General features: G+C 57.9%; 1 protein-coding gene and 1 pseudogene across 3 annotated transcripts in view; both read left to right on the plus strand.

Moving 5' to 3' along the window:
* Positions 1 to 21045, plus strand: part of SMOC2 (SPARC related modular calcium binding 2) — a 184753-nt gene that overhangs the window by 140835 nt on the left and 22873 nt on the right. For all 3 annotated transcript variants that reach the window (XR_010750017.1, XM_066372872.1, XM_066372873.1), the window contains exons 10-12: positions 11008 to 11107; positions 12391 to 12665; positions 18157 to 18194. Coding sequence is in view for 2 of the 3 variants with exons in the window: in XM_066372872.1 (XP_066228969.1) it covers positions 11008 to 11107; positions 12391 to 12665; positions 18157 to 18194 (413 nt within the window). In the remaining variant the exon portion in view is untranslated. The remainder of the gene's footprint in view (positions 1 to 11007; positions 11108 to 12390; positions 12666 to 18156; positions 18195 to 21045) is intronic.
* LOC136400186 (pre-mRNA-splicing factor SLU7 pseudogene) lies at positions 770 to 3452 on the plus strand (annotated as a pseudogene).

Genomic DNA, 21045 nt, shown 5'->3' on the forward strand with positions numbered 1-21045 from the left:
GATGTGCTCCAGCGTTGACCATCCTGTCCGCTGAAGTGCAGGCGGGGCCATTTACGAAGCTGACTGCCCGTCCCCCAGCTCACGTGACCCTTTGGAGCGCAGTACTTGCTGGACACGGGCAGGTGACTTGGCGCGGTCCACGCTGGGAAGGCACTGCGTCTTGGCGAGCGTGCACATGACTTCATCTCAGGGTTCTCTGGTCGGGCAGCTGGACAGCCCTCCTGGTGCTCACGGTGTCCCCTGTGTCTCCGCTCGGGACTCTACTTTCTACGATGGCCCCTCTTCGTCAGAGATGAATAGGACACTTTTGCACGTCCCCTCCTCCCCAGCCGGGCAAGACTGAGCTCACACCTGGGCCTCAGTGGTGGCCAGCCGGCTTCTGCCCTTTCCGACAGAACCACACTTCTGCGTCTGGCCGCCGCCCGCCCTCAGCGAACCCTCAGCCGTGTGGGTGGGGGCGCTGCAGCTCAGACCCTAACACTGACTACTGTAGTCCCGAAAGCTCCCTCCTTCTGAGTGACTCTGCTCTGAGTGCCACGGGAGAGCTTGTTTGGCTGGTGTCCTGCTGCCCTTTGCTGGGAGTCGGGAGACTGGCAGAACTCACAAGACCTCGCGAGACCCAAAGAGTGGTTAGTGCACATGTGTCCCGCGGTGGCTGCCGGAACGTGAAACAGAAAATAAAAGTGGACGGTTGGTTTTGTTTCTCTCCAGTGGTTTTGTGGCCCTCCCTCCCCCACTGGAGACAAGACTGAGAGGAGGCCCCATAGCAATGTCGGCTGTAGCTGCAGATACTATTAATACTGCAGATACTGTTAATACTATAGATACTGTTAATACTGCAGATACTGTTAATACTGTAGATACTGTTAGTACTGCAGATACTGTTAATACTATAGATACTGTTAATACTGCAGATACTGTTAATACTGTAGATACTGTTAATACTGTAGATATCGTTAATACTGCAGATACTGTTAAAACTGCAGATACTGTTAGTACTGTAGATACTGTTAATACTGCAGATACTGTTAATACTGTAGATACTGATAGTACTGCAGATACTGTTAGTACTATAGATACTGTTAATACTGCAGATACTGTTAGTACTGCAGATACTGTTAGTACTGTAGATACTGTTAATACTGCAGATACTGTTAATACTGCAGATACTGTTAGTACTGTAGATGCTGTTAATACTGAAGATGCTGTTAGTACTGTAGATACTGTTAATACTGCAGATACTGTTAATATTGTAGATATCGTTAATACTGCAGATACTGTAGATACCATTAATACTGCAGATACTGTTAGTACTGTAGATACTGTTAATACTGCAGATACTGTTAATACTGTAGATACCGGTAATGCTGCCCCCTGTCCGGGTCCAAAGGAACGAGTTTGGAGGAACGAAGAAGATGAGCAGAGAGGACTGGTGAAAGAAGAGGGAGCTAGAACAGTGAAAACTGGGTAATGCTCCTGCCGAAGTTGATGAAGAAGGAAAAGACATGAACCCTCATATTCCTCAGTATATTTCTTCAGTGCCATGGTATATCAATCCCTCAAAAAGGCCACTTTAAATCACCAGAGACCACAACCAGAAAAACAAAAACGGTGCAGCTCGTCTGGAGAACGGTACAATGGGTGTAAAAGAGAATTCTGTAACTACTAAGTACCGCAGAGGAGCGTGTGAAAATTGTGGGGCCATGACACACAGAAAGAAAGACTGCTTTGAGAGACCTCGGCGAGTTGGAGCAAAATTTACCAGAACTAACACAGCTCCTGACGAACATGTCCAACCTCGGCTGATGTTTGACTAGGACGGGGAGAGGGATCGGAGGAATGGCTACAATCCAGAGGAACACATGAAAGTTGTAGAAGAATATGCCAAAGTCGATCTGGCAGAACGAACACTGAAAGCCCAGAAACTCCAAGAAGAATTAGCCTCAGGAAAATTAGTGGAACAGGCTAATTCTCCAAAACACCAGTGGGGAGAAGAGGACCCAAATTCTCAGATGGAAAAAGATCATCACAGTGAAGATGAGGATGAAGATAAATATGTTGATGATACTGACATGCCTGGACAGAACTTTGACTCTAAGAGACGGATTACCGTTCGGAATCTCAGGCTTCGAGAAGATACCGCAAAATATTTGCGGAATTTAGATCCAAATTCTGCTTACTACGACCCCAAAACGAGAGCGATGAGAGAGAATCCCTACGCCAGTGCAGGAAAGAATCCGGATGAAGTGAGCTACGCAGGGGATAACTGTGTTAGGTACACGGGAGATACTATCTCAATGGCTCAGACACGGCTGTTTGCCTGGGAAGCATATGACAAGGGATCTGAGGTGCATCTGCAGGCCGATCCTACCAAACCAGAGCTGTTGTAAAAGTCCTTCAAAGTCCAAAAAGAAGACTTCAAAGAACAGCAGAAAGAAAGCATCCCGGAAAAGCTGGGGGCCAAGAACAACTGGATGCCCCTCCAGCTGAATGGCTTCTAGCCAGACGGAAGACTGGGGAGTATTCAAGACACGGGACGGTCATCAAAGGGCAGGAGCGAGCTGTCGCCTGCTCTAAGTATGAGGAGGACGTGAAGATCCACAGCCACACGCATCTCTGGGGCTCTTACTGGAAGGAGGGCCGATGGGGATACAAGTGTGGTCACTCTCTCTTCAAGTATTCCTGCTGCACTGGAGAAGCTGGGAAGGAGAGTGCTGATTCAGAGGAATGTGTAGTGAATGATACAACCGGAGAAGAAGCCGTGAAGAAACCTCAAACCTGGGCCCTGGCCGGTTGGCTCAGTGGTAGAGCATCGGCCTGGCGTGCAGGAGTCCCAGGTTTGATTCCCGGCCAGGGCACACAGGAGAGGCGCCCATCTGCTTCTCCACCCCTCCCCCTCTCCTTCCTCTCTGTCTCTCTCTTCCCCTCCCGCAGCCGAGGCTCCATTGGAGCAAAGATGGCCCGGGCACTGAGGATGGCTCTGTGGCCTCTGCCTCAGGCGCTAGAATGGCTCTGGATGCAACAGAACAATGACCCAGATGGGCAGAGCATCGCCCCCTGGTGGACATGCCGGGTGGATCCCGGTTGGGCGCATGCGGGAGTCTGTCTGACTGCCTCCCCGTTTCCAGCTTCGGAAAAATGCAAAAAAAAAAAAAGAAACCTCAAACGCTCATGGAGATGCATCAGGAAAAACTAAAAGAGGAGAAAAAGAAGAAGAAGCATCGAAAGAGCAGCTCAGATAGCGATGGCAAAAAGAAGAAACACGAGAAACTGGAAAAGGCGCTGAGTGCAGAGGAGGCCCGCCTTCTTCACGTCCAGGAGCTCACGCAGGTGGATGGGAGGAAGCGGCCTCACAACTGCATCTATGCAACGCGGGAACCACTGGGGAGGAAATGGGGGCTTACAGGGTGAAGCGCCAGAAGCCAGATGACCCCATGGCCTCTTTCCAGTGACAGTAGGGACCAGTCACAGATGGTTGCCCACAATAAACACAACAGACAAAAAAAAAAAAAAAAAAAGATGAATAGGACAGACAGAACCCACACAGACATAGCTGGCCCGATTCCCTACAGCCAGCCAAGACCCAGCCCCACAACGCCAGCCCAGGAGGCACCAGCGGTGGCCGATGTGGAGCTCTGGGCCCTGGGCTGGGGTCCAGCAGGTGCAAGGTTGCTGGGGCTGCAGGGATTTAGAGGAGAGGGTTCGAGCCCACTGAACTGGGCAGTGAGCAGTCTGGGGAAGCAGGCTCTGAGCCGATTGTTGAGCACGGGACAGACGGCGTCAGCAGGGACAGGTTCCCGGCGGGGAGACACCTGGGCAGAAAGGCGGGCGTAGGAAGTAAGCAGTTAATTAACAGAAGGGCATGTGTTGGGCAAGAACTCTACTTGGAGGGAGACAGAAACGGATGTGGTTTCTTTGGTTTTGTTCACATTTCCTTGGATTGCTGTGTTTCCTGAGGAAGGTGAGATGTCCCGTGGAAGCCATGGATTCTGGGTCCAGGTGAGAGGCCCCGGTCTCACCTCTCCCTCAGGGATTCTGCCCTCACCTGAAGCCCGCCTGCTGGAGCCTCTGCCTCCAGAACCAGGTTCCTTCTTGCCTTCTGGTCGGACACGGTGACGACTGACCCTCAGGAGGAGAGAGCTGCCCTGTTTCAGCCACGACAGGCAGGACCCGATCTCAGGCGCGCTGCACGAGGCCACGCCCACCGCAGCCACCCGGACGGAACCCCTCCCTCTCGCCCGGCATGTCCGGATGGTGCATCCTGAATCCGCAATCGAATGATAACTCCAGGGTCTCAGAAACATCTTTACCTCATTTTTTTGAATGACAGGAGGCTTTCTGGCTTGTGGTTCATTAACGGTTGGTTGAGTTGGTTAATGGTGACATAAGTTGGAAAAAGGAGAGATAACATCTCATTACCACTAACCTGCACTTCCTTAGATGGACTTCCAGAACCGTCTCTGGCCATTCACGTCAGAGGGGACCGTTCACAGCGTGTTTGCGCCTGACATCGGTGACTCTGTCCTTGGCGATGTACGTGTGAGGCCGTATGTTTGGAAGCACAAAACCCCAGACCCACTGTGGAAACAGTCTGTTGTTCCTGACCCTTGTCCTCTGGTCAGTCCCCGCTGAGTCAGGCTCCCTGCCACACTGGACGGTGGACGAGATCATCTCAGCGTCTGTCCTCTGCTGGACGTTCGAACGCCAGCGGTCACTGTTTGTGTGGAACTCCACGCCCTGTGCGCACCACCCTCCGAGGGCCGGGCCCCGTCCCCATTCCCGACATCTGCTGGTTCCAGGCTTGGCAGAGACGTCCAGTGCCCCCCCTCCACTTCCAGTCACCCCCCCAAGGTGTGTCCCTAACCATCGTTCCAGCAGGACTTTCTGGTGCTCTTAACAAACAGACGACCTTGTGCGTGACTGAAGGGGTTTGTTCCTTTCTGATTTTTGGACGCTCATTTGAAGAGGACTCAGCAGACTGGCCCCTCCTTCAAGGACCTGGTGGTGAAGGTCCTGGTGCCCATAGAGCCGTGACAGAGGGCCATCTCTGTCCCCAGTTCCCTCCATGTCATTAGAGCTGGTCCCTCAGGCGTGATGGGGGCGCTCAGACGTCTGTCAGACTTTTCTGCACTCGACTGCGGCCCGGGCTGCGAGTGACTGAGGACTGAAGAGGCAGATGATTCAGAAGGCGTGTCGTCTCGGAGACTCCGCGTGTGGCGAGCGCCGTGCAAGCGACCCCTCCGTGTGGCACGGCCGGCCAGCATCCGACCTTCTGTGCGTCCAGCAGACCAGAGCCAGGAGCCTCCTTTCAGCGCCGCAGGGTCGGGCCGGCAGCCCTCGGCCCTGGTGTGGCTCTCCACCCGCCCTGCCGGCGGTGCCGTCAGTGTGGGACCCACTGTGCCGGATAGTGCGTGTGTGTGAGTCGCCCGAGAGCACCCGCCTCGCCGTGTGGGGAGCGTGTGGAGGACTCCACCTCAAGTCGTTCTGGGAGGCGCAGACCCTAAACCCTCCCCCAGTTAATCCGTGTCCTTCAGTTGGAAGCAGCCTGACATAAAATGGGAATTTGGCAGTGAGACCACGGGCGTGAGCAGCTGTCGTGTGGACGGAGGACCGACTCGCCCACTATGCGGGGACGTCTGGGCTCCGAGTGGCTGTGCCTCGGCGGGGATCTGAGTCAGTCCCCGCGTCGCATGTGATCCAGTTCTGGGCATTACCCGTGCCAGGAGCCGTGTGTCAGCACATGGTCTGTCCGTCAGTCAGTCCAGCTGTGCTTCTCGGTGCCCCGCGTAGGCGGACTCACCAACTGACCCGTGACCACTCAGCAGCTCCAGCGGTGACATAGAATAATTCTTTGTCCCAGAACCTCTCACCATCAATGATACGTGGAGAGGCTGTGCCCAGCCCCCGGCCAGAGGTTTGCCTGCCTTTCCCCCGAGCAGGGTGGTGGCTGACTAGCCAGCCGTGCAGGGGACGCTCCTGCTTGGCAGAGGCTTACGTCATTGACGCACCAGACAGTCCAGCAACGAGGAAGCTCCGTGGGTGTCCCAGGAACAAAAGGACTCAACGCCAAGGAGCATTCTCAGGAAAACCACTGGAAGGACCCGAGTGACAGAGGTCTAGGACCACCCCTCAACCATCACCACCAAGGTGCACCCTAGTCCTTGTCCCCACGGCCCTGGCCCCTCACACAACTGCCCGTCACTCCCAGGAGGCCGTGAGGGGACCCCCGCCCGTCTGGTCACAGCGACTCCCTCACACTCCCCTCCAGCCAGACGGCCCCCTCCCTGATGTCCCCCTTCCTCCGCCTGAGCCCGTGTCATCCCCCTCCCCCAGCTGTGAGGGGCTGGCACGCGTGGTCTTCCACTGCTGGGTCTCCCAGAGGCAGGTGGACCCGGGCGCCTGACACGCGGTCACGTTGAGCTGACGGGTAGAGACGGGCGCCGGAGCACCTGACCCACAGCCGATGGGAGAGGAACGCGGGCGTCAGAACCGCAGGGCGGGCTCGACGAGGTCCGTCCAGAGTCCAGGGGACTCTTCCACGTCGGGAGCGGGCGTCTCTTGGTGCCCGGATGTGGCGTTCTCGCCACCGGGTCTGCGGTCAGCTTCCCGGGCCTGGACCTCGGTCGTAGCATCAGCGAGAGCCTCGGAGTCCCAGATTCACACCCCGTGCGTGGCCAGCACGGGCGCGAGCCGCGTAACGGGACTACGTCCCCGCCCCTGCGAACCCTCTTAGGCAGCGACGCTGGCGCTCATGGGCGGTGACCTGTGTGCTCTGTCGTATTCCCGCTCTGCAGGGGCGCATGCTGCAGCAGCTGAGCTGCAGGACATTGGCGGTTTGCCGTGGGGACACGTCTGCTCCCCGATTCTGCCGGGCGGGGCGCCTTCCTCCGCACCACTGACTCAGTCTGATCTCTGAACGAGGCTTCAGGCGGCTTGTGCGGGGCCACTGGTGTCACCTGCCATCAGAAACTGCTTTCCCCATCACCCTGGGCAGGGCCAGCGTCTGGAGGCCTCGCAGCCCCTCGCTCGTGGTGTCTGTCTGGGGACAGGCTTCGCTGCACTGAGCGGAGCCCAGGCCTGCCCAGCTGGGGAGAGTCCCTCAGCTCACCCCGCCATCTCAGGCGGCAAAGCAGATGGCTCCCTCCACTTGACTGGCCACAGGGGTGCCTCCGGGCCACTGACCCATCCCAGGAGAGACAGGGCTGCCCTGAGTGACAGTGTTAAGTGTCGCGTGACCAAAACAGAAAATGTCACCTCAGACCCCTTTCGACATTGGTGTTCCTGGCTAAGAACCCGCTTCCTTCTGAAACGTAGCCGACCCCGTCGTGTGGGACCGCAGCTCTGCGGGAGTGTCACGAGTTAGGTGGATGGTGGCGGGGACGTGTCTGTGGATGGGACACTCACGTGCTTTGTCTACTGTTACCAGCTCTATGTGTGTTGTTGCTGGAAGGCTGGAGGGAGGGTGACTTCCAGGACGGGACAGCAGGGATTGGGGACCCTTGGCCCCTGGTCCCCGAGGAGGGAGGCAGGGCTGAGGATGGCCCAGCTGGGCTGCTGACGAAGGCGGCAAGCTTGTGTCCGGAGGGCAGATGAGAACGAGGTGGCGTGTGCCTACCTCCCTCAGCCCCTCCCCAGCGGGCAACCCCGTCACGGGCGTCACAGGGCGCGGGCAGGGTCGGAACGCTGCTCAGGTCTCCAGCGTGGGAATGACTTTTAGGCCTGTGGTGCTGTTTTCTTGTTCACCGTTCTGAGTCTTCTGACCCAAACAAAGAACTTAATACTTTGGCAAAGAGTTGAAGGGATATGAGGAAAAGAAACAAGAACTGTTAAAGAGAAAGCCGTCCCTGGGAGCTTTTGTGCAGGCGTGGACGTCGGGTAAGAGCCGCTTCACTTACCAACATGGTGGATAAAAATGAGGAGCACAGACCGGGGGTCCCTGGGGCTGGGTGTCATTACCCCAGAAAGGTTTCGGGGCTTTGATTTTCCAGTATAGAGTCGTCTTTGTTTAGATCCGGGCACAGTTTCCCATCTCATTCATCACATTGTCAGCCGCCTTGACCAGTTTGGGCTCTGGATGCCACATCTGGATGCAGAGAGACGGACAAATAAAAACGTGTTGCTTGGGTCACTTCCAACCTGTGGCGGGACCCTCTGCTCCCGGGGGACCCTCTGCTCCCGGGAGACCCAGCCTCCTGTGCGGGACCCTCTGCTCCCGGGGGACCCAGCCTCCTGTGCGGGACCCTCTGCTCCCGGGGGACCCGGCCTCCTGTGCGGGACCCTCTGCTCCCGGGGGACCCGGCCTCCTGTGCGGGACCCTCTGCTCTGCTCCCGGGGGGACCCGGCCTCCTGTGCGGGACCCTCTGCTCCCGGGGGACCCGGCCTCCTGTGCGGGACCCTCTGCTCCCGGGGGACCCGGCCTCCTGTGCGGGACCCTCTGCTCCCGGGAGAACCAGCCTCCTGTGCGGGACCCTCTGCTCTGCTCCCGGGGGGACCCAGCCTCCTGTGCGGGACCCTCTGCTCCCGGGAGACCCAGCCTTCTGTGAGTCGCCCGGACCCTGGCCTGCCCGCTGCTGCTCCCGTCCCAAACACCGCTAGGGCAAGATACATCGTACTGTGTTTATCTTTGACCTTTGCGTGGAAGTTGGTTAAAACTGGAAATGGTTGTTAAGATGCAGGGTTCTGGCCAGCATCCAGAACGAGTCCAGTCTTCCGCTGGGCCGAGCAGACAGCCTCGGGCGTCGGCCCTGCGGAGGCGTTTTCTACGTCACGCCCCTGTCACAGGATGGCGTTGCAGAGGCAGCCCCACTCCTGTCCTCCACGGGTGCTGGTGGGTCCCCGGAAACTTGAGGGGGGCTGCAACCTGGGTCGGGGGCAGCCCCGAGCTGGTGGGACCCCTCTGAGAGAAACGTGGGCCTCCTCGTCGTCCCCGTCGGCTGTTTGTGTTTGCTTGTGTTTTGTTGTTTTTTTCATTGATGGTCTGTGTCCGGGTGTCTGTGGATAAAACCTGGTGTCTGACTCACGCTCGCTGAGATTTGCAGATGGGTCAAACGGTCATCGCCGGCCGGGACCCCTGCTCCTCTGGGTCTCCTCTCTGGGAAGGACCCCTGTGCCGTTTACAGCGGGTCTCTGAGCGAGGGGCAGTCTGACCCAGTAGTGGAGGGAGGGAAGGACGAGAGTGGAGCCGCCCGGGCCGCCCGGGCTCCCTGGAGTGTGACCGCCCTGACCCCGCGCGGCTCGTGCCGACTCCGCAGTGACCGCCCTGACCCCGCAGTCGCCGTGCTGACCCCGCGCGGCTCGTGCCGACTCCGCAGTGGCCGTGCTGGGAGGCGGGGTCGGGAGAGCACGGACGCCCCGTTCCTCTCCGTCTCGGGTGCTGGGGACCCGCTCGCTCCCAGGACTCTGAGGGTTTGATAAAACGTGACTTTGTGTGAAATGACGCCTGGGTCACGGGTGCCGTAACGTGCGGCTGACAGCACGTCGCAGAGGGGCCTGAGCTCCCAGGTTGCGGTCTCCCCGCGTGCGGGCAGCCGCCTCGGTGTCAGTCCACGCGTCCTCTACTCCCCCGCGGGGGACAGAGAAGCAACACCGTGCCTGTTGGGCGGGCCGACCGTGGGCTGGGAGGCTGGACAGAGGTTTCTTCGTCCGAATGAAAAGCGTTCCTTAAATTACGTCTGTTTTCACAGAAACCTAACATGACGCAGATACTTTCCACAGACACGTGACATCGGGCGGGCACCTTACGCGGGCGTCTCCCGGGCGGCTGTGGGCTCTGCCGCAGACCCGCACACACTGGTGTGGGGACTCCCCGCCCGCTCCGAGGGGACAGCCGGGCTTCCTGCTCGCAGACACTGCCCCTCCGGCTCCTCGCGCGGGGCTGTCCCCGGGGGTCCCCTCCCTCACCCGAGACTTCCGAGCTGTTTTCATATTGAGCTGGGGAACAGGTTTGTGTCCCTGAGTAACAGTGGCCCTGTGTGAGGTCACGGAGCCTGCAGGCCGTGGTCCGGAGGGAAAGCACGGGGTTTACGGCCGCCGTGAGGCAGACGTGCAGCAGCTGTGTGGGGAGACGGGGCTGTGGTGTGGGGGCTTCCGCAGCCCGTGCTCCCTTCCCTCTCCCCACACCCCCTCCTGGGGTCCTCAGGATAACGGGGCGGGGCGGGGCGGGGGAGGAGTGGGAGCTCTCGGGGCGCTGTCCCTGTGCAGGGGGCTCGGTGCTGCCCACTGCCCCGTGGCACCCGCCCTGGAGCTGGAGCTGTCCTCCTGGGGTCTGCCGGCCACACAGGGTCCTGGCCTTGGGGCGTGTGGCCTTTCCCATTCCCCCGGGGGTCAGGGAGCCGCTCAGGAAACTGAAGGCTTCGGGGCGGGCCGCCATCCTCTCTGCGAGTCCAGGTGTGGGGCTCTCAGGGTGTCCCCAGGGTGTCCCCAAGGCTCCCTGAGCACCCTGACACCCCCCGTGGCCTCGGGCCGTCTGCCTCTCCCCAGGGGAATAGTTAATAGCAGTTATGTCTCCGGAGGAGTAACAGTGTCCCAGTGCTGTGGTTCTCTGTGGAGTAGAATCCGCTTCTCCAGGGGCATCTGGGGCTGGTCTTCCTCTCCACCCGCCACCCCGGAGGGCTCGTCTGTTTCCGGATGTGTGCATTCGTGAAGCGGAAGCCGGCGGAGGGCTCCTGCGATCGGCGCACACGTGTCCTCGCATCATCATAGCGCATGCGCAGTGAGTCCTCGCATCAGTGCATGCGCAGTGAGTCCTCGCATCATAGCGCACGCGCAGTGAGTCCTCGCATCATCATAGCGCACGCGCAGTGAGTCCTCGCATCATAGCGCACGCGCAGTGAGTCCTCGCATCATCATAGCGCACGCGCAGTGAGTCCTCGCATCATCATAGCGCACGCGCAGTGAGACCCCAGCACACGCACTCCCGACCTGCCAGGTGACCTCTCCCCGCGACAGGGAGACTGTGCTGCTGAGTTCTGTGAGCCATGGAGATAACCTGCGTCCTCCTTGTTTCAGGCTGTCCCGGCGCCAAGAAGAACGAGTTCCTCACGAGCGTGCTGGACGCGCTGTCCACCGACATGGTCCACGCCGTCTCCGACCCGTCCTCCCCTGGCAGGTGTGTCCCGGTGACCTCAGAGCAGGGAGCCGCAGGAGCCCCGGCCAAGGTCCAGCCGCTGGCTGTCTGAGACCGGCCCGCTCGCTGGGCGCCACGCGGGGGGCTTCCCACAGGGAGGGCGTCTCCTGTGGGGCTGGCCCCCTCGGGAGGGTGTCCTCGTGTTGAAGAGTTGGAGGCTGAGGGTCTGGCAGTCGCGGCGTGGCGTCGGGAGCCCCGTAGCTGCGACCTCGGGTGTGGAACTCTATTCACACTGAGGGTCCCGAGGGCCCAGCCGAGCCAGCACGCATGGGGCCGGCAGCAGCAGGGACAGCATAGCACACGCTTCACCTTCACGTGGTGACAGCACGCTTCCGCATGTGGGTCAGCTTCAGACCCGACTCCCATCCAGAGAGGACGCGGGGAGAGAGAAACATGGATTTCTTGTTCCACTTGTTTATACCCTCACTGGTTGGTTCCTGCTTGTGCCCTGACCGGGAGTGACCCACAGTTGTGGACAATCAGGTCAACACTCTAACCAAGGTCAGGGCCTAGAATATTTTTAATTCAAGAAGAAACATCTAGTTACCACTTAAGATATATTTTTTAGCCTGACCAGGCGGTGGTGCAGTGGATAGAGCGTGAGACTGGGACATGGAGGAACCAGGTTCAAGACCCCACGGTCGCCAGCTTGAGCGCCGGCTCATCTGGTTTGAGCAAAGCTCACCAGCTTGAGTCCAAGGTCGCTGGCTCGAGCAAGGGGTCACTCGGTCTGCTGAAGGCCCGCGGTCAAGGCACATATGAGAAAGCAATCACTGAACAACTAAGGTGTCACAACCAAAAATTGGTGCTTCTCATCTCTCTCCCTTCCTGTCTGTCTCTATCTGTCCCTCTCTCTGACTGTCACAAAAAAAAAAAAATTATCTGCACCTAATACTGTAGCTGTGACAGAGGTGATACCACTGAGCCCCACGCGCAGGAGGAGATATTCCCGGGGTCCCAGCTTTGCCTGTCAGGCCCACGAAGCACAGAACCAGGACAAGGGTGCCTGTGTCCTCAAGGGTGTGGCCAACGTCAGGCGCAGAGCTGGCACGCACAAATTCCCTGTGTTATTTACAATTTTGAAACAAACTTGAAACTTTTTTTTACCAAATCCTTTTTTCTAAACCATTTTTAAATGAATGCTCCATCATACGGCGGAAGCAGGCGGGCTTAGGCCCGGGCCCCCAGGGGTGCGCAGGGCGGGCCCCCTGGGCGGGCGTGGGAGGAGGGAGGCAGGCGGCACCCCGACACCCCTGTTCTTCCAGGCTGTCCGAGCCCGACCCCAGCCACACGCTGGAGGAGAGGGTGGTTCACTGGTACTTCAAGCTGCTGGACAAGAACTCCAGCGGCGACATCGGCAAGAAGGAGATCAAGCCCTTCAAGAGGTTCCTGCGGAAGAAGTCCAAACCCAAAAAGTGCGTGAAGAAGTTTGTCGAGTACTGTGACGTGAACAACGACAAGTCCATCTCCGTCCACGAGCTGATGGGCTGCCTGGGCGTGACCAAGGAGGAGGCCCGGGCCGGCAGCAGGAAGCGGCACAGTAAGCCGGTCCCCCCACCCTCCGTGCCCCCCGCCCGAGCCTGTCTTCCCCCCCCCCGTGCCCCCGCCCGAGCCTGTCTGCCCCCCCCCCGGTGCCCCCCACCCTCCCGTGCCCCCCGCCCAAGCCTGTCTTCCCCCCCCCCGTGCCCCCGCCCGAGCCTGTCTGCCCCCCCCCCGTACCCCCCACCCTCCCGTGCCCCCCGCCCAAGCCTGTCTTCCCCCCCCCGTGCCCCCGCCCGAGCCTGTCTGCCCCCCCCCGGTGCCCCCCACCCGAGCCGGTCTGCCGAGCCTGTCTGTGCCCCCTGCCCGAGCCTGTCTGCCCCCCGTGCCCCCCGCCTGAGCCTGTCTGCCCCCCGCCTATGCCCCCTCGCCCAAGCCTGTCTTCCCCTCGTGCCCCCCCCCGCCCAAGCCTGTCTGCCCCCCCGCCTGAGCCTGTCTGCCCCCCCATGCCCCTCCGAGCCTGTCTGCCCCCCCATGCTCCTCCGAGCCTGTCTGCCCCCCGTGCCCCCGCCCGAGCCTGTCTGCCCCCCCGTGCCCCCCGCCTGAGCCTGTCTGCCCCCCATGCCCCCCGCCCGAGCCTGTCTGCCCCCCCGCCTGTGCCCCCCCCGCCCGAGCCTGTCTGCCCCCCGTGCCCCCCCACCCGAACCCGTGCTGAGAGGAAGCTGATTACACTCAGGGCAGAGCACATGGGCCCAGGGACCCACACGTTCACACAGAGGCAGGTGCCCGGGGTGGTGCGGGCACGTCCTCTGGTTTCTGGGGCAGCAAACTGACAGGGCCCAGGGCATCTGGGCTCCCCGAAGGGCAGCATAGGGCAGAGCTTGTTACTGGGCAGGGGGCACAGAGCGCAGGACATCGGCATTTAGAAGTGTCAGTCACTGCAGGGTCTCCGCCACCTTCGGGCCCCTGGGACAGCTGTGTGTCTGCGTCTCCTTGTCTTACTGGGAACAGAGAGGACAGCCTGGGACCCTCCACCTCAAAATAAGCTAGAATGTGTCAAAAGTGGGTGTTTTGTCAAAAATGAACGTCGGCAGGCCTTGGACACATGATTAGTTGTTTCGGGAGCCCTCCCGTTTCCCTGCAGAATTTGTCCACGTCTTTTCCTACTTTGTTCGTTTTTTTCCAGTTTGATTATCGGTTATTTTTTTCCTACCCTGTGTAATTTGAATCAGTGAAAAGTCAGAAAACTAAATATTCAGGAGAAGATTAATTGGGATTTTTAAAATATCCAAACTGTTACCAACTTCTTCTGTTTACGTTTGCACATATGTAACAATGCCTTTTTTAATTCTAAAACTGTGAGGAATCAAATGAAGCACATAAATAACATGTGACCTTTATATTCTCAGACAGAATTAGACCCGGATCCATATTCATCCAATTACATCTCTCTACAGACGTGCACATGCTGGGCACTGTGACCATCCACTATGAGTGGCGTCACCCACGCTGGGCACTGTGGCCGTCCACTACGAGTGGCATCACCCAGGCTGGGCACTGTGACCGTCCACTACAAGTGGCATCACCCAGGCTGGGCACTGTGACCGTCCACTATGAGTGGCATCACCCATGCTGGGCACTGTGACTGTCCACTACGAGTGGCATCACCCAGGCTGGGCACTGTGGTCGTCCACTATGAGCGGCGTCACCCAGGCTGGGCACTGACCGTCCACTACAAGTGGCATCACCCAGGCTGGGCACTGTGGCCGTCCACTACGAGTGGCATCACCCATGCTGGGCACTGTGACCGTTCACTACGAGTGGCATCACCCAGGCTGGGCACTGTGGTCATCCACTATGAGCGATGTCACCCAGGCTGGGCACTGTGGCCGTCCACTACAAGTGGCGTCACCCAGGCTGGGCACTGACCGTCCACTACGAGTGGCGTCACCCAGGCTGGGCACTGTGGCCATCCACTACGAGTGGCGTCACCCAGGCTGGGCACTGACCGTCCACTACGAGTGGCGTCACCCAGGCTGGGCACTGTGGCCGTCCACTATGAGTGGCGTCACCCAGGCTGGGCACTGACCGTCCACTATGAGTGGCGTCACCCAGGCTGGGCACTGTGGCCATCCACTACGAGTGGCGTCACCCAGGCTGGGCACTGACCGTCCACTACGAGTGGCGTCACCCAGGCTGGGCACTGTGGCCGTCCACTACGAGTGGCGTCACCCAGGCTGGGCACTGTGACTGTCCACTACGAGTGACGTCACCCAGGCTGGGCACTGTGACCGTCCACTACGAGTGGCATCACCCAGGCTGGGCACTGTGGCCGTCCACTATGAGTAACGTCACCGCGTGCCCTCGAACCACATGTAGTTTAAACCATTACACAAGCTTCTGCATTTAAATGATTGCAACAATGATAAATTATTGGAAACTTTGATCATAAATTCTCACTATTACAAAAAATGCAAAAAGGGAAAAATGAACTGAAAACTGTTAAGAAATGATAATGCCAAAAAGGGAAAATATTTTTGAAGAATTCAGGGGGAAAAAAGTCACAAAAGATTAATTACATCATGCCCTCAAAGATTCCCCAAAGTGACCATTACACAGAAAGTCAGCAATAAGGAAATAATCAGTTTAGACCGAATTATCTCTTTCTGCCAGATTGCCACGCTTGCTACATCACGTCCAGGCAAACTGCCTGACGGGGTTGTCGCTCGCCCAGTCACCGGGGAACAATCAGGGTCATTGGATACCGATGACGTCAGCCCCCTTGCCCCCCTCTATCCCCTGTCCCCCTGTCCTGAGCTGGGCTAGGTGGCTGGGCAGCTGGCCTCTTCTCTCGCTTGTTCTCGCTGACGTGAGCTGCTTCAGGTTTGTTGTGATAATGGACATTCTGTTCCACGAAAACCAGTGAACGGACGTTATTTTCTTGCCCTGTGTGTGCGTTGAATAGCGATTTTCACGCTGTGCTGAACGAAATGGTGCCCCAGATGGGATTCGGGTATGTATATTGCAAGGACAGCTCTTCCTTCTCAAAGCTTAAGGATGTTAACTTTTGCTACTGTAGCTCGCCTTTCACTAGAGCTGCCTCCTGTTACCAAGGAGGCTGTGGCTTCTCATAAAAGAAAGGAGAAAAAAGGTAGCAATTGTTGATCAACCAAATTGGCCCAGAATGGATTCAAAGTATCTAATAGTCTTTAAATTTGAACCAATAGCTCCAAAGCCTACATGGTTTTTTTGTTTGTTTTAGTAAAGTTGTCATTTCAGGGAAAGCAAAGTGGCTACAATTATCCTGATAACCTGACTCATTCAAACCTACAGTTGAAAAAACAATAACCCATTTCCTATTGACTTAGTATGTTTGCAGTTTCCGCAGTACATGTGAGTCTCGGTTTCCTGGGACTGTCTGCTTCTATACGGTGGGAGGTGCTGAGAGGGGGCCTTGCTTTCTAGCCAGCGTTTTCTTATCCCGTTGCCGAAGTCAACAACTAATCAAGGCATTTGGGGTGAAAACCCCTGCGCTCTGTCTGTTGATTTGATTAAAAGGTATTTGTCAAGTGCTCCCTGCTCTAAAACTGGGCAAAATACCAGTGAATAGACAAAGCTCACGCCCTTGTAGAGCTTCCCAGTGAGAATGGAAACCAGAAATAAGGCAAAGAAGGGAGTCGTTTGTGGCACCGCGACATGGCCGGGTGCAGGTGGGGTGCGTCACCTGGTGACAGTCCCGTGGAGACTAGCAGGAGGTGCCAGAGGGCGATCCCTGCCAGGGGTCAGCGGGCACAGAGCGGGAGCCCAGCCCAGGAGCAGTGAGGAGTCGGGCAGCTGCGGGAGGGTGGCCGAGGTCAGCGCGCCACGTGTCGGGGGCAGGGGGCCCTGCCCTTCCGAAGGAGACTGTGAAGGTTGATGGGAACATGGATGGAGAGGTGGACCCAGAGACAGGTGATGCGGTCAGTCGGGAGCCATCAGGAAACAGGTGTTTGGAACCAGGAGGCTGAGACACCAGTGCGTGGATGTGGGCGGGGGGCATGCGGACTTCTGTGTGTGGGGACGGCAGGGAGGCGGACACCCCGAGTGTGGGAGGCCATCCTGGGGCAGGGAGGCAGGGCAGAGCAGCGGCGGGCAGCTGAGCGTGCCCAGGGCTGAGGACAGGCAGGTCCCGGGGGCAGCAGGTCTCCCGGGCAGGAGGACGGACCCCTGAGGAGACGGGCAGTGCGCCCCGCCCTCCCTACAGGCCTGCACCCCGCTCGCCCTCGAGCTCCCATTTCCCTGGGAACGGTTCTTTTGGGCCAAACTTGTTTATTTCTCATGATTTAAATAGAAAACCGAAAGATTTTTAAGGAACTGGTGTGGTGCCCAGAGCCTCCTTCCCAGACTCTCCGCTGCGTCCTCCCGGGACGGCTCAGAACCAGGGTCCGGGAGGGTCCGCGCCGTGGGGGACGGGCCTCTGGAACTCTTGGTAGAATGCAGTGTTTCCGTGACGTTGGACAAGAGCCCTGCTCTTGTTAGGAAGTGTGTGACCCGCGTTCTAATAGTCCACGCTCATCATCTGTGCTCTCTCTGCCTTTCCCTGGAGACAAGTTGCCCGTACCTGACGCCTCCCTGTGTGACCCTGGTCCCTCCCTGTGTGACCCTGGTCCCTCCCTGTGTGATCCTGGTCCCTCCCTGTGTGACCCTGGTCCCTCCCTGTGTGGCCCCTCCCTCCCTGTGTGACCCTGGTCCCTCCCTGTGTGGCCCCTCCCTCCCTGTGTGGCCCTGGTCCCTCCCTGTGTGACCCTGGTCCCTCCCTGTGTGGCCCCTCCCTCCCTGTGTGGCCCTGGTCCCGCCCTGTGTGACCCTGGTCCCTCCCTGTGTGACCCTGGTCCCTCCCTGTGTGGCCCCTCCCTCCCTGTGTGACCCTGGTCCCTCCCTGTGTGGCCCCTCCCTCCCTGTGTGACCCTGGTCCCTCCCTGTGTGGCCCCTCCCTCCCTGTGTGACCCCTCTCTCCCTGTGTGGCCCCTGCCTCCCTGTGTGGCCCCTCCCTCCCTGTGTGACCCTGGTCCCTCCCTGTGTGACCCCTCCCTCCCTGTGTGACCCTGGTCCCTCCCTGTGTGGCCCCTCCCTCCCTGTGTGGCCCCTCCCTCCCTGTGTGACCCCTCCCTCCCTGTGTGGCCCCTCCCTCCCTGTGTGACCCCTCCCTCCCTGTGTGACCCCTCCCTCCCTGTGTGACCCTGGTCCCTCCCTGTGTGGCCCCTCCCTCCCTGTGTGACCCCTCTCTCCCTGTGTGGCCCCTCCCTCCCTGTGTGGCCCCTCCCTCCCTGTGTGACCCTGGTCCCTCCCTGTGTGGCCCCTCCCTCCCTGTGTGACCCCTCCCTCCCTGTGTGACCCTGGTCCCTCCCTGTGTGACCCTGGTCCCTCCCTGTGTGGCCCCTCCCTCCCTGTGTGACCCCTCCCTCCCTGTGTGGCCCCTCCCTCCCTGTGTGGCCCCTCCCTCCCTGCAGAATCCCCTTCGACCTCTCACTGAAGGAGGAGTCTTTAATGTCTTTTTCTTTTTCCCCCGCCAGCCCCTAGAGGCAATGCGGAGAGCACTTCTAATAGACAGGTATGTCTACGTTTTCATCCTAATTATCTGCTGGTTTATTTACAGGCAATAAAAATTCAGGGTTCTATAAATTCAGAAGGTAAAGTACCTTCCAAGATAAAAAAAGAAAAAAATCCAGGAGAGGCAGCACGTAGTAGACACACCTGTGAACAAACCCAAAAAAGGCCTTTCCGATTCCATCAGAGCCGCAGGCCCTAATTCTCCTGTTTGCTATTAGAAATTTAAGTATTTTAAGAAAAATTTCCAAGTCCTCTTGTTTTGTGGAAACAAACGGTTGTTTTTATTTATTTAATTATTTTTTGCATTTTTCTGAAGTTGGAAACGGGGAGGCAGACAGACTCCCGCATGTGCCCGACTGGGATCCACCCAGCATGCCCACCAGGGGGCGATGCTCTGCCCATCTGGGGTGTTGCTCTGTTGCAATCAGAGCCATTCTAGCACCTGAGGCAGAGGCCATGGAGCCATCCTCAGTGCCTGGGCAAACGCTGCTCTAATGGAGCCTTGGCTGCGGGAGGGGAAGAGAGAGACAGAGAGGAAGGAGAGGGGGAGGGGTGGAGAAGCAGATGGGCGCTTCTCCTGTGTGCCCTGGCCGGGAATCGAACCCGGGACTCCTGCACGCCAGGCCAACGCTCTACCACTGAGCCAACCAGCCAGGGCCAAACGGTTGCTTTTAAACAACCTTCCTGAGATATCTGTATTTGTTATTTCTTACATTTTTATGAAGGAGATTGTGGAGGGGGGTGGAGACCCTCTGGGCACTCGGGAGAGGGTCCTAATGAGACACGTGTTTGGCCCCAAAAGGGATTTTCAGTTTCCTTCAGTGTGTTATAAACACAGGCTGTGTCTCTGCATCTGGGAGTCTCTGTGCGCAATCCCAGACAGCTATGGTGCTCCATGGCACGGCCCATCCAAAGCCTAGAACGTTCCCCAGAAGAGAAACAAGGGTGCACCTGGGTGTCTCCTTCCCTCGAAGCTGAGCAAATCCTTTCTTGGGACCACTCATCAAACTCTTATTTGTTTTGCTCGCCCCTGTTTGATGTCAGGTGACACTTCCCAAGGCAAGCCCCGTATCTGTTGTGGGTTTAATGTGGAGACCTCCAACCCGCACCTGGGCGGTCGCTTAAAACCAGCATTCGTTAGAAAGGCGTGTGATTCGGTTTTCTTTGTTTAGCAAACATTTAGAGTTTTGACGTTTTCAATCCCACCGCAAATCCCTTACACTTCAGAGCGGGGCTGGTCTGGAAGCAGTTACCCTCGTGGGGCGCCCAGACTCGCAGAGGCTGGTGTCGTTCGATAGCGGGGCGATTGGCACACGTGTGCAGCCCGCAGCCTTGATAAAGCTCGCTTTGGAACACAAGCCCCCCCCCCCTCAGCCTCTGCCTGGAAGAAGAAAGGAGCGTAACCCCAGCCTGTCTGTGGTGTCTGAGTGGGTGCATTGTCTCAGTGGCTGTCCTGCAAAGGGGGACCTGCCACGAAGCTCCAAAGCGTAACAGGCTGTGGCTTGCAGTGATACAACGAACATTTCTCTGCAGAATAAAATAGCACCAAGCAACAGTTTGCTGCACAAGGGACAAGAGATATTAAAACGCAGGGGAGGGGAGGATGCGCGAGCTAACGTTTTATTAAAAAGTGAGCTGTCTCCCTTGGTCTCTTCATCAGTTCCCACTGTAATTCGGGAGTGAGCAGCGGTGCCCACAGGCTGGTGCTGATGTGGGGTTCATGTAGCGCTGTCCCCTCTTCCAACAGTTCAGACCAGACTTAGGGACCTAACACACGGGGGTGGCTTCTCTTCACCCACGAGTCTGAGAACGGAGCGTCTGCTTAGCTTACTGCCCAGAGGGACTTCCCCTCCCCTCATCCGCTCATCTCTGCAGGAAGTTAAAACCCATCCAGAATCCTAACGTGCAAGTCTGCGTCCTTTAAATAACGGAGCAGAGCGTGGAGCACCTGCCATGGTGGAGTCAGGACACTCGGGAAAAGCAAATCGGGAAAATTGTATGTAGTTTTCCCTTCCTTCTAACTTCTCACCAGCAGTCAGAGTGCTGACTGTGAGTAGTTTACGCACCTTCTCTAGTTGCAGCTCCTTCAGTGGTAAAGTAGTGACTAGAAAGAAGGAATGAAGCCCTGGCCAGTTGGCTCAGTGGTAGAGCGTCGGCCTGGCATGCAGAGGTCTCGGGTTCGATTCCCGGCCAGGGCACACAGGAGAAGCGCCCATCTGCTTCTCCACCCCTCCCCCTCTCCTTCCTCTCTGTCTCTCTCTTCCCCTCCTGCAGCCAAGTCTCCATTGGAGTAAAGCTGGCCCGGGCACTGGGGATGGCTCCTTGGCCTCTGCCCCAGGCGCTAGAATGGCTCTGGTGGCGGCAGAGCGACGCCCCGGAGGGGCAGAGCATCGCCCCCTGGTGGGCATGCCGGGTGGATCCCGGTCGGGCGCATGCGGGAGTCTGTCTACCTCCCTGCTTCTCACTTCAGAAAAATACAAAAAAAAAAAAAAAAAAGAAACAAAATGAATGGTTCAGAAACAAATGACGCTTTCATCGAATCTGAAGCATAAATGAGATTATTAGAATTGTTCTGCGTATTAGCTCAGGCGAGAGGAACCTCTGTAGAACACACTTTATGTGGTGAGTCCCAAGCAACGCTGGCTTCTCGCCGTGTGTCCCCTGGCCGTTCTCCTCACCGAGAGGGACAGCGTGAGAGGCTGGACGTAGGCAGCATGGCTCGCCTCGTTCTTGTTATTAATCTTTGCAGCCAGAATCGCCAGCCAGCCCTCCGTCTTCTCACACGTGTTTTAAAACCTTGCTTCCCCCGCGTTGTCAGCAGATAGGCTTGTTTCGTTCCCCAGCAGCCCAGT

This window comes from Saccopteryx leptura, chromosome 3 (genome assembly GCF_036850995.1).
Source record: "Saccopteryx leptura isolate mSacLep1 chromosome 3, mSacLep1_pri_phased_curated, whole genome shotgun sequence".
Lineage (NCBI taxonomy): Eukaryota > Metazoa > Chordata > Mammalia > Chiroptera > Emballonuridae > Saccopteryx > Saccopteryx leptura.